General features: G+C 37.4%; 1 protein-coding gene across 8 annotated transcripts in view; it reads right to left on the bottom strand.

Annotated features, from left to right (window-relative positions):
* Positions 1-15623, bottom strand: part of SEMA5A (semaphorin 5A) — a 306539-nt gene that overhangs the window by 178880 nt on the left and 112036 nt on the right. For all 8 annotated transcript variants that reach the window (XM_068162023.1, XM_068162027.1, XM_068162025.1 and 5 more), the window contains 2 exons: positions 11612-11711; positions 2-47 (listed from right to left, as the gene is read on the bottom strand). In XM_068162023.1, coding sequence (XP_068018124.1) covers positions 2-47; positions 11612-11711 — 146 coding nt within the window. The remainder of the gene's footprint in view (position 1; positions 48-11611; positions 11712-15623) is intronic.

Raw genomic sequence — 15623 nt, 5'->3', positions numbered from 1 at the left:
CCTGTATCAGAGAAAGATCTTCAAGCTGCAATCTGAAGAGGTAGTTTCTGAGGGTTTTTTTTTTAAAAAAAAAAAAAGAAAAAGGAGATAGAAAATAATTGTTACTAGTGTTTAAATAAAAACATAACAATCATACAAGCCAGAAAAAAATTAAAAGTGGCTGAATTCAGTCTGGACTAGATTCGTTCAGAGACTGTCTTGACATATAGCCCTTTGGGCTACGGCAATTTTGAAAACACATTTTCAGTTTAAAGGACTGGCTGCGTGTGACTGAATTCGATACTTGTACGGCGTGCACCTACATCTGAGTCATTGCTCCAGTCTTTCTTTAGAATCAATAGGAAGAAATAGTGCATTGGCAGATTCAAGTGACCAGTGTTGGATGTCTAAATGAGAAATAAGAGGACAGGCTGAGGAAAGCTCTCCATTTCTCGTCACAGTGATGGGAACTGTATGCAATTATCTCATCCACAAACAGGTAAAGTTTGAAGCAAACGATCCCAGTATGATGGAGTTTCTGTAGAAGCCACAGAGTTTTCATAATTCTACCTGAAGCTCTGTCACAATTGATCTATTTATTTGAAATTCAAGGAATTATTTTTTTACAAAAACAATAGGAACTACACACAAACCAAGCATATTTTTCTTAATATCATGCTTTTACTGCTAAAGCATTTCTCACTCCACTTCTTCTCTACAAGCAGGACCATTGCACCTCCAGAACTTGGGGCTTAGGCAAACCACAAACAAGACAGAACACGAAGGCACTGATGTGTGGGTCAGAATCCTCAGAGAAGTAGGCATAACGCACAGACCAAAACCACCTCTTTCAGCCCATACTGGTGCAATAGATATGCACTACCACAACTCCTCCCAACTTACTGTGTCTAACTAAAGCAGATGTCTTCTTAGGCCTGTTCTGATAAACCAGCTTTGTTGGCAGTGCTTATGGTATCAGGTCATGACTTTCATAAAACGAGCAAATACTACACAATTTCTGAACTGATTTCATCACATCCTCCTCTAATGCAGATTCTCTTTTGTGCTCGGTTTGCAACAAAGCAGTTCCATGTTCCATAACCATACCCCATGAACATTTTTTTCTTCTTTCTTCATTTCTTCTCACACCTCGTGGGGTTTTTTTGTCTACTTTTTAAAAAAAATGTTTAGTCCTCCTCTGCCTAATTTTTACCTTAAAGTAATTCTGATTTTCCAATGCCAGTACAGACTGATTTTTATAGATAAAAAGGAAGAACCTTCTGAATGACTAGTGTAATTCCATTTGAATTTACTCCTAGAAAATCAGTAACATTAACTTAGAGGACTCCATAACTTCACTTAAAATAACAACAACAACAAAAAAGATGAATAAGTGCAATATACACAAATTGTCTGCAATATTATGTCCAATGTAACTCATTGTAGAATAGCTTCCATTAACAATCATTGACTGTGTTTACTTCATTTTAGGTACCAAAAGTAATGAAATTTACACTTTCACTGCCATGGCATATCTTCTCTTCCACTTACAAGAAGCAGAACAACTTCTTTCTTCCAGAAAAAAATTCAACTGCATTCTCAGCAGGTATAAACTATTTTCTTAACCCAGTGGTATCAGGCTCACAGAAGTGGCACATGGGTGTTGCATCTCACTCCACAAATTAATGCAGTCTCTGTTGCAGGATATATGAGCAGACAGCCTGGTCTTAGAGTTTTAGCTTACGGATCAGTACAAATGCAACACTTTAGCATTACAAGGCATGCATCTCTAATAAGCAATAACTCGTTCAGAAACTACATATACGACAAAAAAATAAGGCTTAAAAAATACAAGGGTGACAATGAAAAACCACACTGGAAATAAGATATTAATAAATCTGGTAGTCCTAAGAAAAAGCCAATGCCAATTTTCATGCTGTGCAAAGCCATTATAGTGTCACAATATAGGTGATGATAGTTTTCAATATGTCATTGATATTATGCTCTGGATTGCCATTTTCAACCTCTATTTAGCTTTATTCTAGCGTATTCATGCTTTGAGGGCAATGAAGGATGTGAAATAAAAATTACCATGTACATTTCTGAAGCATAGATATGGACCTCTTAGCACACAGGCCTGTCTCTTGTCCAAAAATGGTGGTAATAAAGGCAAGCCAAATACAGCTTTACATACTGGAATTAAACTGATATGACACTGGCAGTAATTGGTAAATTTGTTTCCATTTGGTGCTTAATGAATGAGGAAAGCAAATATGTTACATAAATTTGCAAACAGAAGGACACTGTAATGAGAATAAAACACAGCTAACTCTGAGATGAAGCAGTATCCTATTTTTTTTTTTCAGATAGCCAGGAGGCAATAAGCATTTTGCATCACATTCACAGCAGTGGACAATTTTCCTAGCTGAACTATGATGACTAAAACCTGTTAATCAAGAGCCTGCTCAAACCAAATGGCAAAAGATTTCCACTGGTATCAGTGGGAATTGAATGAAGCACACAAAAAAGCACATTCCAGTCATCTAGACAACAATACCTGTTGATCTATTGCAGTGAATACATTCAGTATGACTACAGATAAAAGTACAAATGTAATCTTCTGTAGGGTCCTAAACAAGTCCATATTAAAAATCAGTTGACAACCCACACAGGTTCAAAAGCATAGTATGTTGGTAATGGTTGTTAAATCCAGCACTTAACCATTTGCTTTGTAACATGACAAGCTATAAAATGTGAATGCAACAACAATAAATACTGCTGCATTAAACACAGACATTAATTAGAAAAGTATTACGGTACCATGTCCAGCTTAGTAAAATATTCCATAGATGAAGCTTTTGAAAAACTCAGAAGATAGCAAAAAAAACCCCATCTACCCCACCCCAAGTCCACATATGCATCTGCAATTGAAAACTTGAACCAATAAACATACCAGACACCCTGCCAAACCCCTTGAAATAAACTAGTAAAAGATTACTTCCTGTGCACTTCTTCCAATGAATTATTATACATGAAAGAAGATAATTTCATTCAAAAGGAAAACATATTAAATATGAAACTGAAATATAAGCTCTTAAGGAATTAACTATTTAGCAAGAAGTCGTAATTCCACAATCAAATTGGGAAAGTTCTGAGTAAAACCAGTTCTAGTTCAGCAACTGGAAATAAAACAATCAGCCACTGGACATAAACCAAGCAACCAAAAAAACAAAAAGAAAAAGAAAAAAAAAAAAGTAAGAGGAGGAGGAAAGGAGATAACATAAATAAAAATTGGTGACATAGAAAATGTTTGTTTATATTTTAAGTTATCACAGGAAATATAAGTGAAAAAGAAGTCCAAGAACTTGGAGTACTCCTGTGAACATCTTTGCTGGATTCAAGGAGTGGTGATATTTATCTCTTACTATCTCTCTCTCTTTTTCTCTTTCTCTCTCTCACTCTCTCTCTCCATATATATATATAGAGTCCTCTCCCTTTTTCTTCCCATTTTCCCTCTGCACCAGTCTACTACAAAGAGTTTTCACTAGCTCTAATAAACCCAACTCATCAGCTGTTTGGTGTCAGTTTGCTTTTATTTACTCCAAAGTAATTTTTGAATCCTAGCACGACATCCCCCACTGCCCAGGGTTGGCTCAGGATACCAGGTCATGACGCACCTCTACCAGAACATTAACCCTGTATGTCATGACTGTGGCTTACGAACTCTTCTAATCATTTTTCATGTGGCAACGCAGATGTCAAAGTAGATGTCCCTGTTTTTTTACATGTTGGCAGACATGGCAGACACTGCACAATACCCACCCACATAAACAGGGTAGAAAGTCCTATATTATTACCATTTCATTGTTCAACACATTCATCTTCTGTTTCTTTTCAAGATTAATTTCCCATTAAATTTAAATGATGCTGCTATATCTCCTAAGAAAAGAAATGAAATACAAACCACAAACCCAAACAAAAACAACCTTACAATAACAGAAATGGACTTAAACAGAAATTTTAGACAATTCACATCTGTTCTGGCCTCTTTTCCTACAGTAATCCATTCTGGCACAAAGTTTGCTTGAGCGGCTGAGTATTTTGGGATGGAAAGTGGGTGGAGGGAGAAGACAAAAAATCTAAGGTACCAAAGTTTTTGGGGGTTGTTTGTTTTGTTTTGTTTATTTTTTTTATTTTATAAAGAAAAGAAATGGTGACAACAAAATTATTAAAAAAAAAAGAAGCATGTGATCATATTAATGCTACAAAGATACTAAAAGAAAGGAGATCCTAAAATCAATAGCTCACATTTTCAATGCCACCCTTGAATTTCTCCTCTGTGATCCCACCGCAGTTCTCTGTCAGAGCCATTCCAACAGAGCAGTTACTTCCCTTCAATGAAAACTTGCTGTACATCGGAAACTTAGAAGCAGGGTGCACACTAAAATACACGTCATCGACACACAGCTACATTAAATGTATATGCATATAAAAATACATGTATAAATGTTTATATAAATATATATTAAAATATATTTGCTCCCATCAAATTCTGAGAGATTAAGTCACGTGCATGGTATGCATCATTGCACTGTTAAATTTTCTGATTGTACCCTTGGAATGAGAACTGAGTCCACGTGTCTGCCTAGCATCTGAGCAGCCCTCTTACAAGACAAGTGCAGCCACTCAAGTGCAACCACAAGGGCACAGTGATGCCTCATGCAAGGCACCTATGTTTCAGAGGCAGTGAAGAGCCCTTCAGAGACAGTGAAGAGCCCTTCAGAGACCTAGGAATTCTTCTATATCATGATTATCAGCCTCTGGACAGCTGGTAGCTGCTGTCCTGCATATCAGTGCCGCAAAAACACACACAAGTAGGCAAGATAAGCAAGGACCAAATCGCTGGAGATGTAGGACAGAAACCGTTTGTTTAGACTAACATTCACTGCAGAAGAAAGGAGCAGCTAACTGATGTGACAACACAGGAGAACACAGTCTAACCAGGAATCACTAGAAGGCATAAGTTGCCACACTGCAGCAAGACACATGACTGTTAGAACAGATCAAGTGTGTATACATAAAGTCATCACTTCAATTAAAGACAATTACTTTCAGGACATCACTCATCCGATGCTATTTCTAAAGATGGATTACACTACAGGATTGGTGTTCACTTACTCCTATCATGGCTCTTTCATGTTACCTCAAGCACTCCCCTGATGATGAATCATGTTGGTTCCACTAATTAAAAAGGTAAGACATCAAATAATCACAAGAAAATGAGTAAATTTGGTGGGGCCAGTGAACTGACTATTGTTATTCTGCAACCAGACTACTATTAGATCCAATGTAAAGGAAAGGAAAGTTGCATAGTAGAACAAGGGATGAGAAGGAGTGGTACAAAGCATTACCTTTTAAAAACATTTAGGAAGCTATTGGCAAGGTAGGAGAGACAGTACAAGAACGACCATCCTCTTTCTGCAGCAATATGATGATACTTTCTCTTAGAGTTTACATTAAACCATACTTTATCTCAGAGCAGACCAGTCAGCAGAAGGACAGACTGATTATCCTAAACCAAGTGTAAAATGAAACCCAGATGAATACTCAGAGAATACAGCAGTAATTCCTGGTGCCTGCATATTCTCTCAATATGCAGCACTCTGAGCATCTCATTAACAAGAAGCTCTCGGATTCTCCTGCTGGGAGCAGACAACAGCAAACAGCACACCTATACAGTTATTTATTCCTTTATTAGAGATTCTTAAGCTACTGTTAATGAATCCTTTAATTTGCCTTTCTGTTATTAAGGCAAGTAGTGGTAATGCTTCAAATTAACGTTCCCAAACACACATCTAATTAAGTGAAAAGGCAGACTGTTGCAGTCTTTCATCAGCAGGATATGGAGTGACTGAGGCAATAAGCCACCTCAAAGAAAGTTATAATCCTCAAAGCAAGTTTAATTAACTTGCAGGAGAACATACAGGAGAAAGACACCATTATTAGGATGTTCTGTATAAAAAATATATCTATAAATAAATAAATATTATCCAGTAAAGAGGAAGAAAAAAGTTGAATAGCTTTGAGAGCCATTTCTGTTAAGTAACTGGAATTTTTGAGTATAGCTGATGTAGCCCAGCTTCAAATTTAATAAATAAATAATCACATCTTAAGAATGAACTCCAGCTGGGTTCCTACCAGTTCATAATTTCAAGCACAAGAGACTTGGGAATAGGATTACTTCATTTTTCCTTCAAATAAACAATTTTATTTTGACATAATTATTCTTGCATGGTCTGAATAAAACCATTAAGAAAAAAATATATTTTAAATGTCAGCAATTAAAAAAACAAAAGAAAGTGGGAGGTGGGGGGGAGACAAAAAAAGAACGGATTAAAAGCAAAATTGTTCTAACCTCATTCCTCCTAAAAAAATGCAAGGCAGAGTTTGCCTGGGCAATTCAGACACCACTGTATCCTTCCCCTGAGCTGGTCTTTTCCCCCATCAGTTCACCATTCCAAAAAAGGAGGCAAAGAAAACACTGCAGGACATACAGCAAAGCACTTTGATGAAGTCAAAGAAGGTTGTTCTTGGGGAAGCATCCATTAATCTTCATACTTACTGACATTTCAACATACAGAAATCATTATCATATTTGTTTAGCGGTGAGGTCAGTCCACTAAATAACACACACCGAAATATTCCGCTGAATATTTTATCAGGATTTATCAAAACAAGATAAACAAGCAGTCTCTCATTTCCTTGACCTTACCGAGGAGCTAATGCCCAGAGAGTAATCCTCCACTGATGCCACTTAACTATCAAAGTAAATTCTGCCCTGCTATATGAGGTTTTTTCAAAGTAAACCAATGAATTCCCTAGAAAGTTCACCTTGCGAGAGAACTCATCCATTTCTGTCTGCCAGGTCATACGTGATGTTAAGAACAATGCCTGGGGCAAACTTTTAAGATAGTTTCATGGGAACATAGCTACATTGCCATGTCAAAAGCCAATGATCTTTGCAATGTATAAACAATTGTCTCACATACACATTGAATTTTTTCTTCAGAGTGTTTCTCATTGTTTATTTCCCCCCCTTCTACACAACTGTATAGTCTTATACAATTTAGCATATACCTATGGAGAAAAAAAAATCCTTTCACATTAATTCTAGACTCAGTTCATGTAACACAAAAATCTGTCACATTCTTCAAATTCAAAATTTAAAACCTAGCAATCATCATAAAAATCATTCTTCTTCCCTTAACCTGGGTTCATAAACTGAATTGTAATCTTTGCTTGTCCTCGCTATGTACTTTGGGCTGTTTCATCAAAGTCAGGCAAGACAAATTTCTCTTTGCCTTTTTCTCTGCCTGTCCTCACCCCTGACACCCCAATCCCCCATTTCTCAAAGCTATCTAAATGAATTTTTCTAGGCAGACAATTTGTGCAAAGTATTCCCAGGCAAGCAGAACAACTGTAGGCTGTTGCTGAGATCCATGCTAACTCATCAGTTGTCTTAGAAGGTATTCCTCTCCCTCTGAAGCCCTCACCAACAGCGCACATGTATCTCTTTTTTTGAATACCAGGTTGACAGGAGACCAGATGACACTGTTTTAAAATAGTATGACAACAATTATTCTTCAGATCCAGGGCATGTTATTAAGCAGATCTGTTACACTGGAAGGTGTGAATGATTGTCAAGTGAGTCTGACACACAGATGTTAAACTTGAAATTTGTGCTAGCTCCTTTCACAATTTCAAACAGGAATTTTTACTGAGCCTGTATAGGAATAGTTAGAAATTAAAAAGCTGCTACTAAGAGCCATTGGACTTCATGGTAGGAAACACATATGAGTGTGACCTAAGAAATATATATACTCCCCACAGTTGGGGTACAGGATTTGTGAGGAATTTGGAAGGTACACAAAAAAATGGGCTGCAGTTACTAGTTTCTATTGTGCTCAGAAAAACATGACTGCATGCTGTAAAAATTAATCAGACTGAGCCCAACCCAAACTTCACTGGGATCAGTAGCCTCACTCTTTGATGGGGGTGGTGGGAGAGGGAAAGGGGTGAAGACTCCAAATTATAGGCAACTCCTCAGCACAAGGGAAGTACGAGTGTGGGTTGGGTGAGTAAATTGAAGGTCTGTGTTAGTATAGTGGAATAGTGACATTTGTAGATCACAGCAGATGGCGTAAAGATACTGAAATACAGCTAGGATACTGAATTAATCAACCAGAGACTTCTCACTAGGCCTACAAGACAACCCAAGAGAGGCGCAGAACATAAAACTGTGAAAAAAAATATTTCTGCACAGCAAATACAGAACACACATCAGAAAAGCACCTTTATTTCCCAGATTGGACCGGCAAGACTGATTTTAGCAGTTCAGTACTAGTAATGACCTTGCTGATCATTGCTATATACTACGATAACAAGTAGTGTAGAAAATGCCCTTTCATATATTTAGAGATCACTATCTCAAAATTATTTCTGTTCTTGTTTTGGTCACACTAATAAAATGTGACAAAATTCATTGTTTCTTGACCAAATTACCCATGGCCAATTTAAACTGATTTGGTTCTCTGCCAACACTACCGTGTCATTTATACAGCAATTTCCTTCGCTAGATGTACTTGCTGATGGATTTATGGGCAGACACTGTGCACACACTCAGCCTATTTTCCTGCACTACAATTCCAACCCTCTTCTCATGTCTTTTAGCTGCCTTTCCCTACACCTATTTCAAATTTTGGTTGACTTTAAGTATATATAAGAAGACTAATGTACACCATTACAGTTTAAAATCTCTCAAAGACCTTGTGCAATGACATTAATACTTCTCTGTCACTACAGGAGACACCTTTTGAGGCATCATGGGATCATACCTACCTTTTAATAACATTGGCAGCTCCTAACTGGAATCCAGTCAGGATCCCAGCCAGGATCTTCACTGGCTTGCATGTTAAGACAGACAACACATGAACCACTTTAAAGGCTGTAGAACTTAAAAAATCAAAGTGAATCATCCACAATGAATATTAGTGATGGAAAAGGGATTTAAGAATTTCCAGTAGTGACAGATTATGGCAACACTATTTTGCTTGGTTTATAATACAGAGAACTTATGGGGAAGAGTTCACTCACACTCCACTAAAGTGAGAAAAAAATCACTTGAGATGAGCCAAGATACAGGTCCTGGCTGTGAAAATCATTCATCTAGTTTAGAAGAATACTACCTCAACTAAAGCAGAAGTTTCACGGTGGAAGCATCACTCCCTGTTTTTGTTTGGATGCTGGACAAGTAAACCACAATGAGAGTACTTGTTTTGGCTGTGCAAACAAAGCAATGTAAGTTTATTTGCACCTTTACAAGTGCCACGTTGCACATTTAACTGGAACTTTCAGCTATTCAGCTCTTACAGAAAGCCCATCGCACATATCTACTCATTTTTCAGTACTAAAGGGTTAGTATGAGAAGCTAATAAATAAAAACTAATGATTGTTGGAATGTTCCAAGAGACATAACCATATACCAAAAAGACATTTCACCAGGGAGGAGGATTTAAGAGTACATTCCCTTCACTGTCTTTATGACAGCACATCTGTGGCTTAGGAAAGAAAATTAATTTTTGTAACGGCTCTTCAGATACGTGAATCCTGTGAGGCAGATGTGTAAGAAACTTGAACTAAAAGTCTGCTCACAGGCCATTGCATAAGTATGGTAATATTAATTGCTCAGTTCATATGGTCCTGAAGAGTAATTACAAACAGGATTTTAAGGAAAAAAAACAAACATCAGCATAACCAGCTAAGACTATGAAAGGCTGCAAACACCACTCATGCAAACAAGGAGAAAACCTGACATCATATTCACGGTAAATGTGTTCATTCTACACAGCAGTAGGGACAATATGCAAAAGGTATACCATCAGTAAGATCAACACTTGCATTTTTGGGATGCACCCTGAGAAGCTGCTGCTAGTCTCTGAATCTATGATTCCAGGACATACAATGACTTTCATCCTATTGTTTGGCACAATGCTTCAAGAAATGACAATGACACTCTAATATCAATAACACAATTGGAAAAACCCACTGACATATTCAATCATTCTAAATAGAAGTCTCCATGGCCAAACACAAAAGCACTGTGGAAAAGCTTAGAATTTAGAATGGAAATGCAGAATAGGGATAGGAAAAATCCAATACGTTATATGAATGCATAATAGACATACTGTACCCTGGAAACCAAAGGTTTCTATTGCAATTTTAGAAACACGGAATAGTTTTAATTTTGCAATTTTAGCCTGGACAAGAGATATGAAGCTCTGAAACATAATTAACTTTCAGAGAAACCAAATGAATGCCATTACTTTTGCTGTATTGGGTCTATTGCAAAAGGCAGAACTGGCAGCTGGCATTTTTTTAATAGTCACTGACTATTCAACAAAATCAGCCAAAGCTTATCCCATGGTGATTCAATAGTCTTCATCAAAAGCACATGTTTAAATGACCATATTCTTTGCTGAGACTTGGCACCCAGATGAAGAGAGTATGGAGGGAATAAAATAGAGGATGAGAAAGAAAAAAATATCATATTTTTCATTGTTTATTGAGATCTATACAGCATGCATCAACCCAACACACAGTTTCATGGGACTGAGGAGAAGCTGACGCAGCCCTGACTTACGCTGGCTATCTTTACAGAACAACGCCAAGTGATAGCCTCATACCTCATTTCATTTGGCAATCGACATGAGTGCACAAGATACCCCACTTCAATGAAGCCATATATGTATGCCCATACTCAGAAAGTTTGCAGCTGGAGATACGCAACTTCTGTTAGCACATGGGAGAAAAAGGATTAACAAAACTCACAGTGCGTTTTATGACTGCATTTTGAACTAAGAAGTGCATTGGGAAACAGAAGCACAGTCCAGTGCCAAATGTAACAGAAAAACGTAACAAAACACTTTGTTAATTCAAGAGTAAAATATACTCAGAAGGTAGATTTAAATGATAAGTTTAGATGGACAAATTTATTTGCCTACTAAAATGTTTTACTATACTTCATAGGCTAAGAGAAGAAAAACTGTCGTTCAAGGACAGTCACTGCTTCAATGTTGACACCTAAGACAGTGTTACTGTCGAACACAGCTTGCACAGCACTGTCCTACTGTGCAAAAAGTATGATTATCACCGATTTTACCACTAATTCTGTAATCTTTAACAGATTGTTCCTGGCATTGTACTGAATAATTATTAGAAATCACCCAAGCACAAAGGGCCATACTGTGTTGCCAAATTTAGGTAACTTTTTTCACACTGTCATACAGCATCTGCCTGTTCTACCGTATTCATCCAAAGCTTGAAAGTACTGAAGGACAATCCTCTTAAAAATGAAAATTGTGTAAGCTACTAGGATCCTTGATACCAGGCAGTCCATCTTTTAACTTTGGTCAAAACCAGAAAATATAAACAAAAATTATGTTCAGTTTAATAAGTCAGGAAGGCAGGAGAATCACAGGAAAGCAAGATGATGCTAGAATTTGGCTCAGTATTACTTATTAACAGAGAACAAAACGTGGTCTGATTCAACATGAAAATAAAATAGATTTCTCACCTTGCTCCAGCAATAAGCTCTTTCTGTCCTGGGTCAAAGGTTAACTGTGAGAAGTCCACAGCATTTTCTGCTCTGAATACATGTAACCAAGGGGAAATTTCTAAAAACAATCAAGAAATACAACTGTTACTGTAAATGTCATAGTTGTAGTACATCATGTAGGAAACATTAAATTTATAGATACATTGTGGCCCCAAGTTTTCTCAGTAGGGTCCTTCAAGAAAACATAGGAGACTTTTACCACCATATCACATAATTTACATCACAGGCCTGTAAAATATATAGAGCAATCACCTATATCAGTTTTAATGAAGCATTAGAATTTTGGTCTTAGTCGTAAGTCAGATGTGGATTTTCTCCTCAGGTAAAGCAGAAAACACTACTGCAATGCACTAATACATACTCCAGTGAAGTCAGATTAATTTTCCATGCACTGGAAGCCAGTGAGGGCTGGGGGTCTGGACGTTTCCTTTGTTCTTTAAGAAAAGGTCTAAGCAAGTGGAAAACTATGAGAAAAAACAACAAGCAAATTTGACGTTTCATCATCTTCCCAATAAAATGGTTGAGACACGCAGAATGAGAAGGGGAAAATGCCTGATATTCAGGTGAACTTTCTGGGGGTTTAACCTGCCTTTCTCAGACCAGTTTACTGGCACATAGAATGGCAGAAAAGCGTGTGAATTGCTGGAAATCAGCAAATTCAGAATATGGATCTATTCCTACCTTCAAAGCTACACACGCATAAATAACTGCACACCAAATCCTTCGATATTCAACTTATTAATATTCATTTTTAAATTCCTATCACTGGCTGGATACCAACCAGTGCAGCTATACGAACACAAATGTTTTCTGGAAACAAAGCATGGATTTATTTTTAGTCCTCCCCCCCTCCACAGACACAGAGAATATACAAAATTGCTGCAACAATCTGAATGGTTATTTTTTAAAGTGCAGTTGTATAACACCTTCATTTTAAAAATGAGAAGTTAGGTAGGACATGAAAAAAAGGAAATCCAGGCGCAAGTCTTGAAGCACCTCACTTACTGGAGAAAATAAATAAATAAATAAATAAATAAATAAATAAATAAATAAATAAATAAATCTATGTTTATCAATTTATCAGCCAGTGTATCTAAATCCTATATAAATTATCTCAGACACTTCCTACAGGGACATGGAAAATGCACGTTCTTCACAGAAAAAATACACACATGCACACACTCGCTCCCAACCAGCAACAGATCTCAGTTCCAGGAGATGCAGAGAGATTACTTTTCTTTGTATCAAGCTCTGTGACTAGGACATAAAGTGATGTTAAACCATTTTATAATATGTATCCTATGGAGAGAGGGGGAAAAAAATAAATGCAGAGCTTTAAAGACAGAATAAATTACCCAGGCCAAGAGGCCAACCAAATCAGTGGACAGAGGCCACAAGATGGGCTGGAAGGCCACCTTAGGACATGGGTTTAGTCCTTTGTCTGCTGTGTTCTCCTTTCTCATGTCTGCACAGGCCACAGGGAATTTGCATTCTTCAGGATGGCAGCCACAGCTCCCTAGGCTCTCTCTGCCAATGCTCCTGCCCAGAGGTACAAACTTGCAGAATCACACAAAAGTCTACTCTTAAACTGCCAAAGTACAACTCAGCCTATCAGTGTATTATTGTACCAATCTGTTTAGCTGTGTATAAATATGCAGAGCTGAAAACACCACTGGCACAGCAGATCTGCACACAGGTAAAGCCAGACTCACTGTGGAAAGAAAGCACTCTCTGGAAGAGCTACAAAACAAGCAGTTGAGATAGGGCTTACTCCACATTGGTATGATAAATGAGACCTTTGGTTGCACGTAAAATGAAGAAAGCAGGAGGTCCCCATAGCATAGGGAGTACACACTACACAGAGCTATTGCAGTGCCAGAAACCAGAGATTCAAAAACCCAGTTGTCTTCCACTTGCCTTGCTGTCTCAGGCAGGGCAAGGCAAGCTCTGTCTTGAAGAGAATGAGGACTTGCTAAGAAATCTCTCTGAAATCTGATTCTCCTCTGTCCCTCAAAAATATACAATATTTCATCCTGTCTTTGTTGCATGCAGCAGCACTCTTGCTTAAGGGAACAAGGTCAGGAAGAGTTGCGTTGGTTTTTTTTACAGCAAACACTCTGAAGCCATATCCCATGAGTGTCACAGTAGCATCAAAAGTCAAAAAGGAGTAAGCCTTTATTGGCTAAAGCTTTGATTTTGTGATAGTTCTGTAAGGCAAAATAAACAAATTTTAAAAACAAATAATCAAACAAAACCTATGGAAACTGCAAAAGTAAAAGCTTATTGGTGAAATTCTACTTTGAGTTACACCACAGAAAACTGATGTCAGAAAACATCCAGAACAATTATATTTACTTTTATCTAAACAGCAAAAGTCTAGCTAAAAAGCCTATGATGAAGCAAAATCTTTCAGATCTGTTACAAGTTATCTCCCTGGAGCCAAAAGTACACAACAGTAAAGGTCTGTAATGTCTTTTTCTACAAATTAAAAACTCATGGCAAAGTAGTAATGCACACAGAGTCCTTTTGGTTCATGCAAGACATCCCTAGCAAAAAATATATATTTTTTAATAGGTATTACAGGACTGAAATCTGCAGGCCTTACAACTCAAAAAGATTTCTGAAAGTAAATGCACATTTTCCCATGGAATTAAAAGATAGATATTGGAAAAGTTGTATTCTGAGAAAGCTAGAGCCCTTTCACATGCTGTGAATCACATGTTGTCAGGGTTTCCTGCGAGATTTGGGTTGGGAGGGGAGGGTGGGGCTTAGAATTAATAGGAAAGAAAGTTTGCCATACTCTCAAACCAATGGCATAGCAAACACAATGAAGTGCCCTCAGCTCCTAGGAAAGGTCAAGTGAGTCTCATAAATAGCTTTAAAGACAACGGAGGTTAAATATCAAAGCTGGGCAGGAGGACATCAGATACTTGTACAAACAAAATGAAAGGCCAGAAACCCGTCTCAGTTTAACTTTAAATTTAATATGTGTCCAACAGGCCATAGCTTGTTTGGTTTACATTGTCCAAGGACTTGCCAGGGGCTGAGGTCTACAGTTCTTCATAAATGAAATAGTACAGTTTGCTCTAATCTAGGTTTCACTATTCAGCCCTTTAAAGTAAGCTACAGTAAACAGCAAAATAAATTAAGAAATTGCTTATATGAAATGAAATGGCATGTTTAGAATGGAATTCAGAAACTGCCTTTAATGGTAAATATCAGAATTCAAAGACAATAAAGACTTCTTGATTTCACTAAACTATTAACATAGATATTAAAAATGTCAGTAGTGTTTATGGTGCACACACAAGGCATCTCATGCCATGATGACCTTTTTTGAATAGTGAGCAGAAGCAAACATATGCACAGCACCACCTTCTTCAAAAACATTGTTAATAGAAACAGCAACAGTAAAAACAATAATACTAAAAAAAAACAGCAGTTGGAAATTAGCAGATTTGCAATATTAACAGTAGTCTGTGGGTGGCATCAGCAGAACAAATTCATTAATCTTAACATAAGAGTATTAAAATATACTATTGTATGCTATTTTATAACTAATGTTTGTAATCTACAGATGACACGACAATCCTGCCCTTCCTGAAGCTGTGCAATTATTATATCCTAAATTAGATTTTCTCTTCCTATGTTACTAAAATTACACTACTACCCTTTTCAAAGGCTGTGAGGCAAGACAGAAGTCTCCACAGTGATATGCCACATTGACTCCATTACATCACCCCCCCCCATGCCTTGGTGACAGTCCCATTAACACCGGAGAAGCCTATTAGGTGAGGTGTCATGGCTGGCAGGAGGAATTCACCTGTTCATTCATTCAGCATGCCCCATTTTGGGAATTATATGCAACATTCACTCTTTAAGGAGACAGGGGCACTTTTAAACACCCTGCTGTGTCCCTATTTTAAAAGTAGGACTGAGAATAGCAAGACTTTCTTCTGTAAGTTATGTG

The sequence above is a fragment of the Melanerpes formicivorus genome, unplaced genomic scaffold (genome assembly GCF_026170545.1).
Source record: "Melanerpes formicivorus ecotype bairdi unplaced genomic scaffold, bMelFor1.0.p_v2 SCAF_61, whole genome shotgun sequence".
In the NCBI taxonomy this organism is placed as follows: Eukaryota; Metazoa; Chordata; class Aves; order Piciformes; family Picidae; genus Melanerpes; species Melanerpes formicivorus.
The sequence above is the reverse complement of the archived record's forward strand: the minus strand, read 5'-3'. Positions and strand labels throughout refer to the sequence as shown.